This window comes from Cryptomeria japonica, chromosome 9 (assembly GCF_030272615.1).
Source record: "Cryptomeria japonica chromosome 9, Sugi_1.0, whole genome shotgun sequence".
NCBI lineage: Eukaryota > Viridiplantae > Streptophyta > Pinopsida > Cupressales > Cupressaceae > Cryptomeria > Cryptomeria japonica.
The window spans coordinates 352,615,950-352,631,855 of record NC_081413.1 but is presented as its reverse complement, the minus strand read 5'-3'; the positions used below and the strand labels follow the sequence as shown (position 1 = coordinate 352,631,855).

Sequence of the window (15,906 nt, the reverse complement as noted above, 5' to 3'; positions counted from 1 at the left end):
CTTCAATGATGTGTTGTGTGTACCCCACTTGACAAACAATCTTCTTTCCATCTATCAAATCACACATGGCGCAACTAAGAGGATTGTGGAGTTCACAACTGAGTCAATTTTCATTAGAGACTATCATTGCGACTGGGGTGGTTGATCATGCATCTCGGTTATACTCCTTTTCAGATTTTGTTGATGAGGATGATTCTTCACATGATGAATCTACATATGATGATTCAGATTTTGAGAACTTTGGGTACTTGAACTTGGGGATTCTCACATGTGACCCCGTTCTTGATCCTTGTGTTTCATCTCCTCCTATTGATATCACATCACCTATTCCACCTAATGATGCGGATAGTACGACAGTTTTGCCTTATTGTGATTCAGTGCAGCAGGATATATCTTGTTTTCTAGCTTCAGTTTCTTGGGATGACTACTTGACAGACATTGCAGGTTTGTTTGTGGAGTCCTACATTGCAGATTTGGGAGACATCATTGATGATATTCATCTTCTCTTTGAAAAAGATGATCCTTCTTCGATTGTTGCGAGGGCACACTCTGACCCTCTTGTTCATTCTCTACATGATCATTCTTTTGAGGTTGATATGATTGTGGATTCTTATGTACAGCAGTTGGAGGAGGTCTCTTTATGTTTAGAGGAGACATGTGAGTCTTTGGGACTTGTTCTACATTCATCTCCACTAGATCTTGGAGTGCCTTTTTCAGCAGTGTGGCGCAGTTTACCACCTTTGGAGGGGGTATTTTTCAGCATCGACATGGGGACACTTAAGCAGTTTTTAGAGACTTCATTCATCATGAGTTTTTTTCCTACATCTTCCCTTCATGATTGGGGAGACTTCATGGATACACCTTTGGTTTTGTTTCTTCCTAAGGGGAGGAATGTTGTTCGATGTTCATGGAGCAGTTTCTTCATTCATTCTCGAGCTTCTACCATTGGTGCAGATTCTACATTAAGGGGGGGCTACCTAGCTTCTCTTCTTCTCTCATATGGGGGGGACTTTTTCCTCACATGGGGTTTTGTCCTTCACATACTTCTATGAGAGTTCTTTGTATCTAGTTTTCATCTCTCTTTTGGGGGAGGGTTTTTTCCCATCGGGTTTTTCTCTCTTTCCCCGCTTTGTGAGAGATTTCATTGCATTAGTTTGTTTTGCATTTGCATTTGTACATGGGTACCTAACATAGCCTCGTAGCCGAGACCCATCTTGCATTGCTTAGTTGCATTGTAGACTTAAGTGCATTCCCTTAAGTGCAGTTGCACTTAAGGGGGGGTGTTGGTGTAATTAATTATTCATGTTGGATATTATTACACCTTACTTAAGTTTACTTAAGATAATGCATTTCATAGTAGTTTGGGTATGAGTCACTTGGGTGTTTGTGCCACATTGGGATAGTGTGTGTAGGAGAATTTCCACCATTTATTGTGTGATCTTGTTACTACTCTATCATATCCACTTATTGTGGAGTGATAATTCCACCTTCAGTGGGTGATCGACCTCATGTGGAATATTATATTGTTTCTCCTACCTACCACACCTATTTCTTACCTACCCTTGTTTCTTATTGAGCCACATGTCATGTTTGTGTGCTCACATATCCATATAGCTTTGCCTATATATGCAGGCTCATATTCATTGTATGGAACAACTATTGATCTTTTGATCATTTATCTATTGATGAGAATACAGTTTATTCTTGTCCTATATTTTGTCTCTCTATTTTGTACTTTTCATTGAGCTCTTGATCTTGGCAAAATCTCACAATGCTAATTAGGGTTTGTGTCAATCATGACCACAGTTTACCAACCGATTAGTGTTTTTAGGATTCTGATGCATCTCTAAGTTGATGTTGTACTCTATTGCATAGTTTTTAAAACTCATCAAATACTTGTGAGTAATTTTCTTTGCCAAATTCAACCTCAAACTCATGAGTTTCCAGCAAGTTTACAGAGCGACTCACAGCAAGTACTCAGTGAATCTGTAGGAGAAACTTGTGCGTGCCAAATTTTTGGAATTTAAGTATTTTTGTAAGTTGCCAAGTTTTAGTCAAGTCACCAAGTCCGAATCAAATTTGGATATACTAAGTTTTTGCCCAGTCCAAGTTTTTGAACTATGCTCTGTTGTAAAAGGAACACAACTTTTCACAATCAAATCTGCACTTCTTATTTAGATCAAATCTACACTTCTCATTCCAAATTATCCCCCCTCAAATGAGGTTCTCTTCTCCCTTTTATATCTCATGTTTGAGGGAGACACAACTTTTCATTTTATGTCTTTTGACCATTCATTAACTTTTAAATTCTTTTATATTGCAATTTAATTTTTAATATTTTAATTTTATTATAATTATTCATTATTAAATTCTATTTCAAAGTGAGGAAATTACAACGAAACAGACTTCCTATCTCCACACGGGCCGGAAGGCAGACTGTTGGTTCCTGAATGGGTTAGCCGACAGTTATAGACCGACCATAACCAATTTGGGACCAAGCACAACTGATCAATTACAAAGCCGATGATAAAAGGGAGAGGAATGCAGTATGGAGGGGTTCGACCATCATAGAAGGAAAGGACGGGTTTGTGGAATTGGCATACAACAAGCCAATTGAAGAGAAGAAGAAAGCGGAGCCTTGATGGGTCGATGGTAGGAGTGTGCAGATCGAAATGTAGAACAACAGTCTGTGGGAGATTAACAAAAACGGATCTATCTAAAGATAAAAGCCCGATCCTTAGAAGGATCGATTTCCTTTTGTAAAACAAACTTTGGGTAAAAGTGAATAAGGATTCTAATTCTAATTCTTCTGAATTGCTGTCAATGCGATTGTAATCGAAAGCCCTCTTTTAATTCTGAACTTCCTATCATTATTTTGTCACGCTTTGCCACTTCTGTTTCTTGTCCTTTGTTAGTCAGAAAGGCTGTCAACATATTGGTATCAGAGCCAAATTGTGATTGGTCACTGAGGTGTGGGCAGAATGCCACCGAGAAGAATGAGAAGAGGTGTTAAAGGAGGAGGCCAAAGAGGACATGAAGGAGTTCTGGAGATGTTGCAAAACCTGGCAGCAAGGATGGACGCCATGGAACAAGCCCAACAAAGAGGAGTAGCACTCGATGATTAGTGAGATTGAAAATGAAGAGGAACCTCAGGCTGCTAATGAAGATGTTTTGGCAAAACCAGAGGGGTTTGAAGAGAGAATGTTGAGAACAGTATTAAATGTGGGATCCAAACCAAAAATTGAGGTCCCTACATATTCTGGAAGTTTGAATGGCGAAGAACTTGTTGATTGGATCAATGACCTTGACAAATATTTTGAATATGAAGGAGTTGCAAAAGAAAGGAAGGTCAAGTTTGCTTGTACCAGACTCAAAGGCCGCACTATGTGGTGCAATTATGTTCAATCAAAGAGGCGGAAGAAGAATAAGGAGAAAATTACTTCTTGGGAACGAATGGTTGCAAAGTTAAAGGCTAAGTTCCCTCCGGGAGACTATCAAACTAATCTTTTCAAAAGATTGCAGAACCTTAAACAAAAGGATATGTCAGTAAAAGATTATACCAAAGAGTTTTATAAGTTGGTGATTTGGTCAGGACATAGGGAAGAGGACATGGAGAAAGTAGCAAGGTATTTGAACGGGTTGAAGTATTATTTGCAGGATGAGTTAAGTCTTTTTATTCCCTAGAACTCTTGAAGAGGCTTACCAATTTGCCATCAAGGCAGAAGAGAAATTATTGAGGAAGCAAAACCAGGTTGTGATTGGTGAATGAGGTGTGGGCAAAATGCCACCAAGAAGAATGAGAAGAGGAGGTGTTAGAGGAGGAAGCCGAAGAAGACATGAAGGAGTTCTGGAGATGTTGCAAAACCTGGCAGCAAGGATGGATGCCATGGAACAAGCCCAACAAAAAGGAGTAGAACTCGATGATTAGTGAGGTTGAAAATGAAGAGGAACCTCAAGCTGCTAGTGAAGATGTTTTGGCAGAACCAAAGGGGTTTGAAGAGAGAATGTTGAAAACAGTATTAAATGTGGGAGCCAAACCAAAAATTGAGGTCCCTACATATTTTGGAAGTTTGAATGGCGAAGAACTCGTTGATTGGATCAATGACCTTGACAAATATTTTGAATATGAAGGAGTTGCAAAAGAAAGGAAGGTCACGTTTGCTTGTACCAAACTCAAAGGCCACACTACTTTGTGGTGCGATCATGTTCAATCAAAGAGGCGGAAGAAGAATAAGGAGAAAATTACTTCTTGGGATCAAATGGTTACAAAGTTAAAGGCTAAGTTCCTTCCGAAAGACTATCAAACTAATCTTTTCAAAAGATTGCAGAACCTTAAACAAAAGGATATGTAGGTAAAAGATTATACCAAAGAGTTTTATAAGTTGGTGATTTGGTCAGGACATAGGGAAGAGGACATGGAGAAAGTAGCAAGGTATTTGAACGGGTTAAAGTATTATTTGCAGGATGAGTTGAGTCTTTTTATCCGCTAGAACTCTTGAAGAGGCTTACCAATTCGCCATCAAGGCAGAAGAGAAATTATTGAGGAAGCAAAACCAGGTTGTGATTGGTGACTGAGGTGTGGGCAAAATGCCACCAAGAAGAATGAGAAGAGGAGGTGTTAGAGGAGGAAGCCGAAGAGGACATGAAGGAGTTCTGGAGATGTTGCAAAACCTGGCAGCAAGGATGGATGCCATGGAACAAGCCCAACAAAAAGGAGTAGAACTCGATGATTAGTGAGGTTGAAAATGAAGAGGAACCTCAAGCTGCTAATGAAGATGTTTTGGCATAACCAAAGGGGTTTGAAGAGAGATTGTTGAAAACAGTATTAAATGTGGGAGCCAAACCAACAATTGAGGTCCCTACATATTTTGGAAGTTTGACTGGCGAAGAACTCATTGATTGGATCAATGACCTTGACAAATATTTTGAATATGAAGGAGTTGCAAAAGAAAGGAAGGTCAAGTTTGCTTGTACTGCTTTGTGGTGCGATCATGTTCAATCAAAGAGGCGGAAGAAGAATAAGGAGAAAATTACTTCTTGGGATCAAATGGTTGCAAAGTTAAAGGCTAAGTTCCTTCCGAGAGACTATCAAACTAATCTTTTCAAAAGATTGCAGAACCTTAAACAAAAGGATATGTAGGTAAAAGATTATACCAAAGAGTTTTATAAGTTGGTGATTTGGTCAGGACATAGGGAAGAGGACATGGAGAAAGTAGCAAGGTATTTGAACGGGTTAAAGTATTATTTGCAGGATGAGTTGAGTCTTTTTATCTGCTAGAACTCTTGAAGAGGCTTACCAATTTGAGCATCAAGGCAGAAGAAAAATTATTGAGGAAGCAAAACCAGCAGGAAAAAAAGAGAGGAAGAGGATTTAGAGGGAGAGGACAGCAACATCATCAAGAAGAAGGGGCTGTTAGCTCCAGTGGGAAAGCCAATACTAAAAGAGGAGGCTATCAAAATAAGGGAAGAAGATCATATGTAAGAGGTGGTTTTCAGGGAAGGGGCAAAGGATTTGCCGGTAAATGTTTTAAATGTAAGCAATATGCTGGCCACAAAAGTTGGGAATGTCCAGAATCTTCACAAGGAGGGCATACAAAGTTTGAAAAGAGCAATCAAATAGTGCAAGCAAACCAATAGAGTGTGGGGTCACTTGTCCATCATAAAGAAGAATCGGAATCGAGAGAGTCGTTGCTGTTTAAAAGAGTGTTGTTGAAGACACCCAAGGAGAGTCAAGAACCAGTTCAAAGAAGAGCTCTATTTAAAACCAAGTGTAAGGCAAAAGGTAAGTGCTACAAATTAATCATTGACAGTGGTAGTATGTATAATCTTGTGGTTATAGAGATGGTAGATAAGTTAGGCCTTAAGAAAGCTAAACATCCTTCTCCTTATAGAGTTTCTTGGCTACAGAAAGGGCATCAATTATTGGTAGATGAACAAGCTCTTGTTGAATTTCAGATTGGTAGTTATAAGGATAGTGTGTTAAGTGATGTTATGCCCATGGATGTGTGTGTGTTTTGCTTGGTAGACCTTGGCAATTTGACAAGGAGATACATAATGGAAGAGATAACACCTACACTTTTGAGGAGGACGGTATCAAGCATACCTTGTTGCCTATGCAAGAACAAGAAGGAGACAGCAGTAGTAGCAGCAGCAATACAATAATGTTGGTGAGTGGGAAGAAGTTTTTACACACCATGAAGGATGACAAGAAGGGATATGCTTTGGTGTTCAAGCCCGAGGTTGTTCTTACATCAGCAAAGTTGGATGAATTGCTTCAGGAGCTATAAGAAATCCTAGAGGAGCATAAAGACATTGTTACAGCAAAGTTGCCTGATGAGTTGCCTCCTATGAGGAGCATTAGCCATCATATGGATTTGATTCAAGGGACTAGCCTTCCAAACAAGGCTGCATATAGATTGACTCCCAAGGAGAATGGGGAGATTAGAAAGCAAGTAGAAGAATTGCTCAAAAAGGGGTTGATGAGGGAGAGTTGTAGCCCTTGTTTTGTGCCTACAGTTCTAGTTCCTAAGAAAGGTGGTGAATGGAGAATAGGTACAAACTCTAGGGACATTAATAAAATAACTATTAGATATAGATCTCCAATTCCAAGAATTGAAGAATTGATGAATTGTTTGAGTGGGTCAATGTATTTTAGATAGATCTGAAAAATGGTTATCATATATTAGGATAAGAATTGGAGATGAGTGGAAAACAGCATTTAAAACTAATGATGGACTCTATGAATGGCTGGCTATGCCCTTTGGACTTTCTAATGCCCTAGAACTTTCTTGAGATTTATGAATGAGGTTTTAAAACCATTCTTAGGAAAGTTTGTCATTGTGTACACTGTATCTTGATGATATCTTGGTGTTTAGCACGTCAAAGGAAAAGCATTTGAGGATGGTGATGGCAAGTTTGTATTAGGAGAAATTGCAGATTAATTTGAAGAAATGTGTGTTTTGGCAGACCAAGTTGATCTATTTGGGCTTTGTAGTGTCCAAGGATGGATTGAAGATGGACAAGGAAAAAGTTCGGACCATTATTGATTGGACAACACCAAAGTGTGCATTATAGGTACGAAGTTTTCATGGTCTTGCTAGTTTCTACAAGAAGTTCCTTAACAATTTCAATCATGTAGTTGCACCAATGCTTGAAACAATTAAGGGGTCTAAAGAAGCAATTTGAATGGACATTGGAGGCTGAAAGAAGTTTCAGATTTCTTAAACAAAAGGTGAGTGAGCAGCCTATACTTACGTTGCCCGATTTCAATAAAGTATTTCAAGTTGAGTATGATGCTAGTGGATTGGCAATAGGAGCTGTTCTTAGTCATAAAAATAAAGCAATGGCATATTTTAGTGGAGAATTGAATGATGCTAAGAAGAAATATTTTGCCTATGATCTTGAGTTTTATTCATTGGTTCAAGCATTGAAGAAATGGAGGCATTACTTGCTTCCTAAGGAGTTCATTGTTTAAACAGATAATCATGATTTGTAGTTTATAAACAGCCAACATAAATTAAATCGAAGGCATGCTATAAGGGTAGAGTATCTTCAAATCTTGAATTTTGTATTGAAGCATAAGAGTGGACAAACAAATAAGGTTGCTAATGCTTTAAGTACAAGTAACTTGTTGTTTCATGAAATTCAGGCTGATAGCCTGGGATTTGATAGTTTGAAAGAGTTGTATGTAGATGATACAGATTTCAGAGAAGCATATGAAGTGTGCAGCAGTCCTATCACCCGTGATAGAGGTTCTTGAACTGATTTTATGCTCTAGAAAGGGTTGTTGTTCAAAGGAACCAAACTGTGCATACCTAGAGGATCCATGAGAGACAATTTACTGAAGGAGAAGCACTATGGCAGCCTAGCTGGACATTTTGGGCAAGATAAAACTTATTTGCAGTTGAGCACCCATTACTATTGGCCAAAGATGCAAACAGATGTCAGGAAGTATGTAGAAAGATGTAGAATTTGTCAACATGCAAAAGGAAGGAGCCAAAATACTGGTTTGTATCAGCCATTACCAATTCCATCTAGACCGTGGGATTTTGTTTTGGGTTTGCCTCAAACTCAAAGGGGCAATGATTCTATATCCATAGTTGTGGATAGGTTCTCTAAAACGGATCATTTCATTCCATGTAAGAGGACTAGTGATGCTATCAATATTCCTAACTTGTTTTTCAAGGAAGTGGTAAGATTGCATGGTATTCCAAGAAGTATCATATCTGAGACACCAAGTTTGTGGGACATTTTTGGAGGACTCTTGGGAAGAGTTGGGAACACGGCTTAGTTTTAGTTCAGCCTATCGCCCCCAAACAGATGGCCAAACTGAGGTGGTTAGTAGGACTTTGGAAAATATGTTGAGGTTCCTTGTTGGGAATACACCTGGAAATTGGGGTTTGGCATTAGCACAAGCTGAGTTAGCCTATAATGATTCCACAAATAGGAATACCGGTTTCAATCATTTTATATGGTGTGCATCCAAGGGGTGTCTTTAAACTTAAAAATCTTGGTGATAATGAGAAGAGAAGTGTAGATGGGGAAGACTTTCCTAAAGTCATTCATGACCTTCATGAGGAGGTTAAAATGAACATAGAGAAAGACAATCAGCACTACAAACAGTATGTTGACAAGAAGCAGAGAGAGATGCATTTTGCAGGTAGGTGATCTTGTGTTGGCTCACCTTAGGAAGGAGAGATTTCCTACGGGTGATTACAATAAACTGAAAATGAAGAAGATTGGTCCCTGTAAAATCCTCAGAAAGTTTTCTGCCAATGCGTATGAGATTGCCCTTCCTTCAAGCATGGGAGTTTCTCCTATTTTTAATGTTGAAGATTTATATCCTTACCAAGGTGTTGAAGATGACGATGCAGCAGAGGTAGACTCCAACATTCATGAGGATCCACAAGTGGTCCAAATAGCTCCACTAGATATTGAATGCATTCTTGATAGACAGTTGTTGAAGAAGACCTGCAAGCAAGAATATTTCCCATATCTGGTAAAGTGGAAAAATCATCCCTTGGAGGATGCTTCTTGGTTAACTGAACCAAAAATTGCCAAGCTGGCTGAAGATGAAGATGCAGCAGAGGCAAAGTCCAACATTCATGAGGATCCACATGTGGTCCAAACAGCTCCGCTAGATATTGAATGCATTCTTGATAGACAGCTATTGAAGAAGACCCGCAAGCAAGAATATTTCCCGTATCCGGTAAAGTGAAGAAATCATCCCTTGGAGGATGTTTCTTGGTTAACTGAACCAAAAATCGCCAAGTTGGGTCATTCTATTGCTGAACTCATGAGCAGGAGCTCATAAATCCTTTTGTGCAGGGGAGCCTGATGCAGGAGCATCGCTCTTTCAAATTTTGGTTTATCTTTTTGGTGTGTTTGTTTGTTATGTTAAGCAAGATTTTTATTTTTGTTTGAAGTTGATTAGTTTCTCTTAGTTTGTTTGCACTCACTCTCCATAATGAGTGTGATTTTAACCTTGGTGGGGCATGGAACAGACTTCGTATCTCCACGCTAGCAGGAAGGCAGACTATTGGTCCCTGAATGGGTTGGTTGACAGTTATTCAATCGACCATAACCAATCTGGGACCAAGCACAACCGATCAGTTACAGAGCCGGTGATAAAAGGGAGAGAAATGCAGTATGGAGGGGTTCAACCATCACAAAAGGAAAGGACAGGTTTGTGGAATCGGTGTACAGCAAGCTGATTGAAGAGAAGAAGGAAGAGCCTTGAGAGATCGACGGAAGGAGTGTGCAGATCTAAATGTAGCAGAGCAGTCCGTGAGAGATTAACAAAAATGGATCTGTCTAAAGATAAAAGCCCGATCCTTAGAAGGATCAATTTCCTTTTGTAAAACAAACTTTGGGTAACAGTGAATAAGGATTCCAATTCTGCTTCTTTTGAATTATTGTCAATGTGGTTGTAATCGAAAGCCCTATTTTAATTATGAACTTCCTATCATTATTATGTCATGCTTTACCACTTTTGTTTCCTGTCCTCTGTTAGTCAGAAAGGCTATCATCATTAACTAACCTCTAGCTGATCGCACCTCTTTGGAGATTAACCCATCTAAACTTCACTCGATCTTAATTATTTGTAATCCACTCTATTATTGGTTAGATTCCCTGCTTCCATGCTGTTGTAGATCGTTGTCTTGCACCCACATTTCTAGGAAAATCATGAAGTCTTAAGACAATTTTCCCAAGGATGTGTCCTCTGATTTAGGATGGGGTCATGACAATGCATGTTTGTGAGCACTACATACTTTGAGATGCATTGTAACAATAAAATTTGCATACTTAAACCATTTCTCATTTTGTTTTGTACCCATTTTAAAGGAATGTGTTGTTACATGTACATAACAACAAATAGTGCAAACTTGTGTAAAGCTAAGCTCATTTTTTTAGCCTTCACCTACTCAAACATACACATTTTTCTATATATACCCACATTTGCACATACACTAATACATTTTCTATTTATCATGATTTATGATTGCATGCATACCCACATATTCATTACCCATACAATCACAACTATTTTCCCACCTAGGCTCAAATCCGTCATCTCAAGATTCCATACACATACCCAAATCTACACATATACCAATACATCTTCAATCTATAACAACAATTATGACTCCAAACATACCTAAATATTCCATTATGCACATAGCCACGACCATTCTCCCACCCAGGGTCATTTCCACTGAGATTAACCACATAGTTGCGGACTTGACCTCTAGCTTTACAAAATCAAATTCATATTTTGACTCGCTATCACCTAATATTTTCTTTTCTTGGGCCAACTTATCACACGTGTGATTTGATGATATGTTCATGCATTTAAAGCATAGTTTACAAACTCATAGAGTACTCGGCAATATTTTTTTGGCAAGTTTTGGTGCCAAACTTGCATGCATAGTTGACAAGTCTTAACACCAAGACTCAAAAAATACAGAAAAAAACATAGGGACTCCTGCAAAAGACGTGCCTAAAATACTGAAAAAATTCAGCCTTCACATGTGTACCCTTCATTTTTGCAGACTTCCCAAGCTCCCATGATGTCCTCACAATGTTTTTACATATGTTTTACAGATGTTTACTAACATTAACGGAAACTTTTACGAACGTTATAGACATTTTTTTTGTTTTATAAGCAATTTTTTACAAATATTTTGAGATTTGCAATTTATAACTTATAATGTCAACCCTACCTATAATGCAGATCAAAACTATACCCCTTTGGTATAAAATTAGTTTTTTTAAGGAATTTAAGTATTTTTTTAAGTTGCCAAGTTTTTGCAGAGTAAAAAGTTTAGGGTATGACAAGTTCAAATATGTGAACTATAATTTAATGGCATTCATTTGTATTCATTCCACATCTCCCATTTGTCATTCATCCTCTCTCATCCTCTATGGAGAATTAAAGGAGCAATCAATAGTGAAATACTTGAATATGGTGCACTAAAATGAGTAACAAATCTGCATACATCATTCTAGGAGGCTTGCTTGTTGTTTTCAATCTTGTGCCTAAGTTTTCTAGGAGTTGAGCTAAGAGAACATGTCCCGTTGCGACACAACAGCAATCACTTAAAGGTATTTCTAAATATTGCCTGTCATCATATATCAAAAAAGAGCAGGGCAGACAAAGATCAATCAGGCAAATAGCAGAGCATGGGTCAAATCTCAACACAAAAATGAATCTGCAATTGTAGACTAGATCTAGACATGTGGACTTCAACCCAAACAAAGCACAGATTCAACGCAGGATTGGAGGCATTTCACTGACAGCTAGATTGCATATTTTAGGGCAGAAAGAGTCAAAGTTCCAATTCTTCACCAAACAGCATTTATTCTTTGGTCATTGAGCTAAGTAATTTATCTTCCTCCCCGTTTACTTTCATACCTTGGCATTCAATTCTAAACAGCCTAATCCACAGGTCTGGTCTATACACCTATTAGACCCAAGATAATCTAAACTTATTTGTATGCATTCCATTGGTTTAGCCCAAATCACCCTAAGAAAGTTTATTTTCTTTTACAAATATAAATTTCAAATCTCAATTTTAGAAAATCAAATTTATATTTTAAATTCATATATGAATTTGAAAAGAGTTGTAGTACCAGGATGGGTGATCTCCCAGGAAGGTCTAATACTTCACCTCTATGAGCATCACCTAGATACAATGAATGCTAAGTGTACCATTCATTCTCTTCTTGTGAACCACACTATTCATGACGCATAGGTCAATGAATTTCACTCGAAAACAACACAATTAAATCTTGATAATATTATCCTAATTTGACTTGCTGTGGAAAATATCTCCTACTTACCATTCGAAATTATGTGTAACTTTACATTTTTTTAATTTGCCAGAATCTTTGCTGAGTCAAATAACAGATTCAAAGTCTCCATATCCTTGCCCAAGGAACTGCAGAATTGCAACTTCTTCAACCAGCCAATGAGAATGGTGATGAAAATGCAGATGAAGGTAGTTATGACAGCGAACTTGTGTTTCTACTCTCAGTTAAGTTTTTCAAGTTAATTAAGTTTCAATTTAGCAGTACAAACTTGAATCTTCCTGTTTTCTATATGGGAAATCCAGTTAAGCAAATTTGGTATAATGATTGGTTTTCATCAAGTGTAGTTATCGTGAAGTAGCATGAAATATAAGAAATGAAGTACTAAGAAATATTGATGATACCTGCAGCCACACTCGCTGAAATAGAAGAGTGCCGAGCGTCATGGCAGGTCCTGTTATTGATGTTGATGGAGAAATGGGACGAGCATTCTTCAACTGACGGGCAAACACCTTAATGGCACCAATATTGTAATCCATTACTCCTGCTCGACGCACCCTACTAGCCCTTGAGAACCTTCTACATTTTAGTTTTTCGGGAGGGGAGGGGGCATTAGCTTCTACAATTCACTACTAACTATTTGTTTTTAACTAGTGTGAAGAGAAATAGATAACATCTTTTATTTATTTAAATAAATATATAATTAGATAATAATAATAAAGGGCTACAAACTAATAAAAGATATTATAATTATATTATATATATATATATGAATAATTTGTGTAGGTTGTAGTAGGTCAAAAATAATAAAAATTTGCAATCAAGAGTTATTTGAAAGCAAAAAAAAATATGAGTTCAATAATCTACAATCTTGTTAAGGAAGTTATGAAACACCTACATCATTTTCAACTCCTTCATCACTGGCTATTCTAGCTATCAATCACCACAACCATAGACTTTTGTTTAATATTAGCACTCTTTGCAAACTACTTAATATTAGCACTCTTTGCAAACTACCCAAACCCCTCAAATTTAATTCCATGGATAATTTATGATCATTTGGTGGCCCTCTACAACCGATCAATCAAAAGCTAAGGCAAGGTATAAGCACTAAAAACCTCCAACATACCCTTATTGTGAGAAACTAGAAAAAACTTTACTATAGAACACAAGCCCCAACAAAATGTTATTAAAATATCAATGTCCATAGTTACCTCACATAGCTCAATCTTGATCATAACTAATTCTTTCTCATCCAATCCAACACCTGCCAAAATTGCTTAGCCTTACCTGATACCTTCATCCTATATAGCAACTTCCAAGTCCTCCTTTGCTACTATCACATTTTTTGAGAGGAGTAGAATCTCCAACCACCTCCTCACTTCTTCACAAGGAAATACATGTGCATACTTATCACAAAAGTAATAATAATTGTAAAAGAGTGTAGGCAATGCATGATATGTTTTGCTTGCTTGAAATGCTTTGAACCATTTTAAGAAAGATGAAACGTACAAGCCAAAAAATATTTCATAGTCAATGGTTAATCATTGGACCTCGTTAGAACGGATCCATGTTACCACCAACCAATTTGTTATGAGCAACCATGAAATAACAAGAAACACCTAACCATGAACCTCACTATTTTTAAACCAACCAACCACAAATCACTATCCACCACAAAAAAAACTATATTCATCTACTACGGGAAGAGAAAGAAAGTGTTATAGATATCAATGCATCACACATAACTCCTCTTGAATTGACATAAGTATCTAACCCAAGACTCAAACCAAAAATTTGATGCTTGACTTTGTGAGAGACAACCAATCAATGAGTACAAACAACATTTAAAAATGATGATTATGGCAACTTTTCTTGATTAATGATCTCTTTTAAAGAATTCAACTCTGACATCTTAAAGGTAACAAGGGGCATCAAAGATAACAAGTTGATTCCTTTATTAGCAAGCATATCTATTGCCCCATCACCGTCAAAAAAGCGACAAGCAAAGGAGCTTGAATAAAAATTCTTATTTAGGATTATTGCTTCTTTCAATAACTAGCAAAGTTTTCAATTCAGAAAATATGTTTTTGTAAACCTCTAATTATGCTCATTGAATGCCCTTCAATTGGTAACTTTCTACACCCTTTATCCTTTAACAAGGTAAGCCATAATATTATTTTATTCCATTCTACTTCATTGTTAGTTTTCTTACACAATAAAAATCAATCTTTCTTTAAAAAATTTATTGAAGAGTTCCCATGCATATTTAATTTCCAAAATTCCTTTGGAGAAGGTCACCATTTTTCTTTTCCTTCATTTTATATTATTATCTATTATCCCATGAATGAGAAATAGCAATTTTACAAATTATCCTTAGAGAAAATGAATTGAATAAGCACAAATATCAATCATCGATTAGTAAAAATGATCTATTCATCCCACTCTAGGAATGAGAATGATGATTCTTATAGTTGTAGAAATAATTCCAAGGAATAATTTATAGGGATATCTAACTTAAGCGTTAAGGTAACTCCAAATTTGAAATAGCTAAATAAATAGTTTAGCTCTTATTCTAATGATGATTCATACCCCACCAAATATCTTTACTTGGCTCACCGCTACACCAAAGAATTAAATATAATAGAAGTTGAACGTATAAAATTCAATAAAGTCTACCTCTAACTTTTTAGGTCACTTTTGTAAGTATGTAAATGATCTTGTAAAAGTGTGGATCCAATTCTTATGTGCAAACTTGATCTAACAATGCAAATAGAAACATTTATAATTCTCAAATCTAAAACATGCTCACTTTGACTTATATACCTATATAAAAACTTGGTTGTGTGCTTAAGAGTTGTTCAATGGTCAAGAATATATCTTTGATTGGTCAAACCCCTAATGATAGTGATTCAACACAAAGATTAAAAAATAGTAATTGTTCATGTAGTATGTCTAAGATGTTATGCAAATATCGGTGTTTTAAATATAATGCATTGAATAATAAATATTTCTTACTAGATGTTGGTTGTTCTATAAATGTTCACTAAATGTTCTAATGAATTAGGATGTGTTATTAGATATAACACCCCAACGCGCTTTCAAATATTTCCACTTCATTTTAGCTCATAACAATCAAATAAAAGGAAACATCTCAACACAAGATTTTATATTTAAATTTGATAGATTGAGTGACATTTCCACAAATCACACAACTAAATTGTGTCCTTTTTTATAAACTATGAATTTGATCTTGTTGTAGGAATGAATAAATTAAGGACCAAGTCCAAACCCCATGTCATTACCAACTTTTATGTGAAATGTATCTTTTTGCCTACATAAAATGTAGCTTGTTTGAAAGTAAATGATAGGAACTCATAACAAATGATGTGTACGTCACTTCTTAGTACATGATTTCTTGAAATGAGTGCTCCACCTAAAAAATTGGTAGCATAAGAGGAAAAATGTCTAATTAGTGACATCTATCAAAAGCATCTAAAATAAGCATGAACATAACTGCTAAATTATCTACAAACAAAAAGCATAAAAACTAAAACAAAATGGGATAAAGATAAGGTGCTATAAGGAGTAGATGTA

At 36.7% G+C, this 15,906-nt stretch overlaps 1 protein-coding gene across 1 annotated transcript in view; it reads right to left on the bottom strand.

The window, feature by feature from the left end:
- LOC131029814 (uncharacterized) overlaps window positions 1–12,949 on the bottom strand; it is an 80,674-nt gene extending 67,725 nt beyond the window's left edge. The window contains exon 1 of the mRNA XM_057960472.2: window positions 12,714–12,949. Coding sequence (XP_057816455.1) covers window positions 12,714–12,848 — 135 coding nt within the window. The 5' untranslated portion in view covers window positions 12,849–12,949. The remainder of the gene's footprint in view (window positions 1–12,713) is intronic.
- Window positions 12,950–15,906: the final 2,957 nt, after the last annotated feature.